The 5,537-nt window shown below is 30.6% G+C and overlaps 1 protein-coding gene across 1 annotated transcript; it reads left to right on the top strand.

The window, feature by feature from the left end:
* The first annotated feature begins 1,162 nt into the window (after nucleotides 1-1,162).
* Nucleotides 1,163-4,687, top strand: LOC124363130 (serine protease inhibitor I/II-like). Its single transcript, XM_046818267.1, has 3 exons — nucleotides 1,163-1,529; nucleotides 1,787-1,815; nucleotides 4,119-4,687. Exons 1-3 carry the CDS (start codon nucleotides 1,472-1,474, stop codon nucleotides 4,239-4,241), a joined length of 210 nt encoding a protein of 69 aa, XP_046674223.1. The 5' UTR covers nucleotides 1,163-1,471; the 3' UTR covers nucleotides 4,242-4,687.
* Nucleotides 4,688-5,537: the final 850 nt, after the last annotated feature.

Below are 5,537 nucleotides of genomic sequence, written 5' to 3'. Positions count from 1 at the left end.
ATAACCTATAAGTATGTTTTAATAAACTCAGTCTAGATTTTATAGTAACTGTTTTTTTAGGCAATTATATCAATGTTTTAGCTTAGTTATCAATTAGCGTTATAATACTTCGTTAAATTAGTTTGATATTTAAATTTAAAATGCTTGTACTGTACTCGTAAACATTTTAAGTATTCCAACTAATTATAACCATCATCATAATTTAAACAGGCATTTGATCCCTTTTATGTTTGTCACCATATTTGTTTCAAAATACGTAAATTGACTCTCTGTATGAAAGAACAAACGCAATAAAACTGTGAATGTTGAACTACCAATATTTGAACTCACTATGAGAGGCAGCTGTCAATGATCTGCAATATGATGTGCATACAGGATACGTACGGATATGTATGTACGTTATGTATATGTCACGTTATGTGTAATACACGATGCGTAGCTACTGAGGTGGGAATCCCTGTGTGGTTCAACAGAACAACAACTGTTACACATCACCTGTTGTGTGTTTTGTTTCAGTTACATTGTTACACGTCGCGTTATTTCTGAGTAGTCATTGACCTTCGTTTATAATCAGAATTACAGTTCAATGTCAATAAAAATTCAATTACAAAAAGTAATTGCGCCGCAGGAACTCGAACCTGGATTTCTCACTTGCCAGGCGAGTATGCTACCACTAAATCGAAGAACCCGTTACTTTTTACGATTGAAATAGTTTGCACCTGACTGTTTTCATCACGTGTGTAATAACCAAACCAATATATAAACGGAAGACCAAATACCAGTCAAATGCCTTTTAAATTCATTAATTTAGTGCGTTAATTCGTTTAGAAATCGAACAAGATGGTATCACAAACAAATTAGTTATTAATTGTTACCGTGTATTTAAATGGCTGGGAATGGGAAGACAAATATAATACATTAAACGACCGAGGCGATCAGTGTTCACTTTTAACCCTTTACACAGTAAAAATATTTAAACGATCGAATGTCTACAAACTGGATTTGATCACAAATGGGAATAGAAAGATTAGTTTTTTATGATCCGAGTGAAATTCAATTACGATACGATTTAATTTAATTGACTACAGTTAATCTAGGTAACGACAGTGTAATCTAGGTTGTCTACAACAGTACTCACAAATCACCCTTTGATGAGTTTCCACGTAATGATATGAAAACTGCTTATAGCTACAAAACAACATTTGCCTGTTCCACGAGTCAAAGTTAACAAGATTGCACTGTTTACGGATGTTATTAGTGACAGATTGATAAAGACAAGATAGTTTGTTATGGTTGGATCTGACTGCAGTTGCCACTAGATAACCTCGAGCTGTAAAAGACGCAACAGGTTCGGCGCAGTTACTGAGTTATCAGCTGACACAGTTCAATAAACCTCAACAGCTGATCCACGGTACAGTCAACAACACCAACAGCTTACGGTCGGTACAGTCAGCACTCTGTGTCTGTAGCCATGAAATCCTCTTATCTCCTCTTGTTCTCCCTGTGTTTACTGACAGTCCTCCACAAAGGTAAGCTCACTTCAATATTAACTGTTGTCGTTTCTTATATGCCTAAGAATAAAAAATAAAACTCCTTTTTACTCCACTCATGGAACGTCTTAAATTAGTTTTAGAAAAAAATGATAGATTTGCTTTTTTTTTTTGGAGAGTTTGAAAAATCACGTTTGTTCAACCATTTTATATCTACAAATATTATTGAGGAATTAATCTATCACGTTTGATGATTTTTCTAAGCATTGTAATTAATTAATCGTACTTTTTTGCAGGAAACGCTGATTTGAATGTTGTAAAGCAGGTATGTTCTAATACTACTTACTTAAGTATATATTGTTTTTTATGTTTAATATCCATAAAAAAACACTTATTATTGTAAAAATGTTAACAACTTTTAATTGTAAAGTTCATAGTAATGGAGTTGCGTAAGAAACTTTGTTATTGTGACAAGATAAACTTTTGTATAAGGTTTCTGTGGAATATATTCGTTATATTACAGTTGAATATAAAGTTTGAAGTTCCTAACTTCTCTTTATAACCTTTTATAATATGCGTTACATAATTTAAAATGTATGGATTCCATTAAAGCCATTTTGGAATGGTAACTACTTAAAAAAATTTCTTTCAACTCATAATAAAACTATGCGTTATTAAGAGAATAAAATAACATTAAACTGTTATATAAAATTAAATGATTTCGTAATTTAATTATGATCTACATCTACTTAAATTTCAAATTATAATTAATTCAATCACGAAATGTGTGCACAATGTATTATTCCAGGTACAAAATTTATGATATTACGTGCCATTCATATAATAATAATTATATTTTTATTGGTATAATATATAATATATTATTCTAATACTACTCAAATGACTAACAACGAAAGTTAGTGTTATTTTAACTTTAATGAAAACCAAGATGAAATAAAAATGTAGTTAAGCAAACTTTATTTAGACCAAAGTCATGAAAAAATATTACGAAATACGTTCTATACTTTACGTAATACTTGGAAAATTAAATAATAAAAATCGGTAAAACTTCTGTTTCTGGTTCATATAAATATTATACATCTTTGATAGTTATAAAATGATCTAAACACTACGCTGTGATACATTTTGTGTTTTTAATAACAGCTTTGTATTAATAAATTATTTCATTTAATTTTAATTTTTTACGTATATTGTTATATTTCCAGATAGCTTTAATGCTGTTCACGCCCATAAACTATGATATTATAAATTAGAAATAGTGTAAAAACAAATTTATTGTTATTATGTTATAACATACTAAAGAATACTAAATGTATTTTATATAACTATGAATTTGCTAAATTGATAATTGAATCGTATCGAACAATGAATGCTACCAATTTACTAATCAAAATCTTTGAAATTTATGAATGTATTAAAAAAAAATCGGTTTTATTATTATTCAAAAAACATGGTAAGTAAGTGGTAGAATAACCATGTAAGTATTTTAACTAGTGAGTTCGAGGGAGAAGTATTACACTGAAAAGATGGATTTCGGAAGGACGAGTTATTAACTGGCAGTTCGAGGAATAAAAATTACTTAAGGCAAATCATAATCTTTGTGGCGGTGAGGATGTATTTGAAAATATATTAAATACTTTAAAAAAGAATGGGATTTTTCATGGAAAAGGCTGGAGATAGTCCAATTTCTATAAGAGAGCACCTCACATCGAGTAAGTATGAATCTTGTTAATACTACATTTTATTACTACTATTACATTGATTTAATATTCAATATTATGATTTATTATGATTTGACATATTTTATATTATAATGTGAGTAATCGAAGAAAACTAATATAGCAAAGATAACGGTTAGTAACGCAAAGTCTGATCTAAATGTACGTTTATAACTTAGACGTAGGTAACTTGTAAAGCATATACGATTATCTATTTTCTGTACAGCATTTTGCGTGTTTAGTCATTAACCTATAAAGTAGAAGCATGTGTTTTTATGTAGTGCTAGTCATAAGAATCATGATGTTTAAACATGGCTTTTAATTCGCTTTTTTATAAATGTTTAGGAAACTGCGTTTTTAATGTTAACGATTTGTTATAGATCTTACGATTAATGAAAACAATAAAGTTCCGAAGTTATTATATTTAATCCGTACTAAAATTTCTAGTTATTAAATTATACATTTTATTTAAATAATGTGTTTATTAAGATAATAAACTTATTAAAATTTTACGAGATTATTTATAACAATACAATACTGCCTACTTTTTTGTTGTAGAATATAACATTGGTCACAGAATAAACGTGTCTGCGACTTCGCAACCCTCCCTTCACCTTACTACCTTGATAATTGTCTTAACTATCTCGTAATTAACGTCGTTATTGTTTATATATAAAATACTACATTGTTCACAGAGAATACGTGTGAACCAGGGACGACCTTCCAGAGAGACTGCAACACTTTGCCGTTGTCGCCCTGATGGCACAGTGGTCGGATGTACTCGCAGACTTTGCAATCCTACCGTCACCTTACTACCTTGATAATTGTCTTAACTATCTCGTAATTAACGTCGTTATTGTTTATATATAAAATACTACATTGTTTACAGAATACGTGTGAACCAGGGACGACCTTCCAGAGAGACTGCAACACTTGCCGTTGTCGCCCTGATGGCACAGTGGGCGGATGTACTCGCAGATTTTGCAACCCTCCTGTCACCTTACAACCATAATAACCTCTCAATAAGCACGGAAACGTTTAATTCTATTGTAGATGTTTACATAAATACTACATAACAATGCTTTCTGATTTTATTTAATTTTGCTTTCACTTTCACTTTTGAAATTGACGCATTAAAAAAGAATACAAATTATCAGATTATATTTGTTTTATATATAGTGTGAATAAAGTACAAACGTGCTAATTGTTACTGTAAGTGGTTCGATCTGAGTTATAAATTAAATTAAACTTATTTAAACAGTATTTAAAGGGTTGTTGTTATGTTTTCCAATTAGTAAGATTCAACCAATTCTGCAATTTTCTAACTTTGTGCTAAATATTCGTGATTAATGATACGTACTGGGTTGGTTACTAACATCGGCTACTCCTTGTGTTTAGCTTTAGGTATGTAATGTAAAAACATTTGCTAATAAAATAGCCAAGCAATTCTTCTCGAAATGTGTTTTTTTCTTAACCTGTGATTCTATCATCGATCTCTGTTTCACATTGAACCCTGAGATCTACCATGCTACACGAAGAATGTAGGGTCACACACATTGACTGTATACTCATCAAGATCATAGTTTTAGGAGAAAATAAATACATGTATTTCGAAATGGGTACAAAAGCACAAAAATATTGTTCGGAAGGTACAGTACATTGGACCTCTTTTCACTTGTACTCTTTTTGAAAACGATAGGATACAACATAAAATGATTACTTCGTAACTTTGAAAATGTAGTTGGCCACTAGTTATCGTATTTATTCTAGCGTTATATTGCGTTTAGGTACTTAAGAAAATACTGGAATAATATGAAATATCTCATTTCCCTATAACGAAAAATGTACGGCAGGCGATAAGGTGAAGAAGCTTGCCGGAAGTTGTTACATAAATTATTTGGGGCGAGTGGAGGGGGTGTGTTTTACTTTCATTAAGCACCAGCGAAAATTCTTTATTTTCCATTTTACTAGGTGGACAACTGTGTTATTGGGTTTCAACTATTTTAATTTAAACCATTAAATATATATTCATTTCACATATTCGAATACTTTAAAAATAGACAATTGCATTAATAACGTAAATATTTTGTTTTCGATGCCATTTGCATGTTTGGCACAAACTGATTTTAAGCTAATATTTAGCTTTTGACCTTTTAGCCTCATTGAAAGTTCTAACACGTTTGATAAAACTGCAATTATAAATGAAAAATTAGTCCCATGACCACATTTTCTACTATTTTACCGCCTTAGGTGGGTTTCACCTGAAGATGAAGGGAGATTTCAATCCTCGAAACGTAGTGTTACAATT

This window comes from Homalodisca vitripennis, chromosome 5 (assembly GCF_021130785.1).
Source record: "Homalodisca vitripennis isolate AUS2020 chromosome 5, UT_GWSS_2.1, whole genome shotgun sequence".
Classification (NCBI taxonomy): Eukaryota; Metazoa; Arthropoda; class Insecta; order Hemiptera; family Cicadellidae; genus Homalodisca; species Homalodisca vitripennis.
This window is presented reverse-complemented; position numbering and strand designations above follow the sequence as displayed.

Excerpts from the sequence above, each read along its gene's own strand:
- LOC124363130 (XM_046818267.1), top strand. The coding sequence starts at position 1,472 with ATGAAATCCTCTTATCTCCTCTTGTTCTCCCTGTGTTTACTGACAGTC. Across the intron at positions 1,530-1,786 it reads ACTGACAGTCCTCCACAAAG|GAAACGCTGATTTGAATGTT; the intron begins GTAAGCTCACTT and ends ACTTTTTTGCAG. Across the intron at positions 1,816-4,118 it reads ATTTGAATGTTGTAAAGCAG|AATACGTGTGAACCAGGGAC; the intron begins GTATGTTCTAAT and ends CATTGTTTACAG.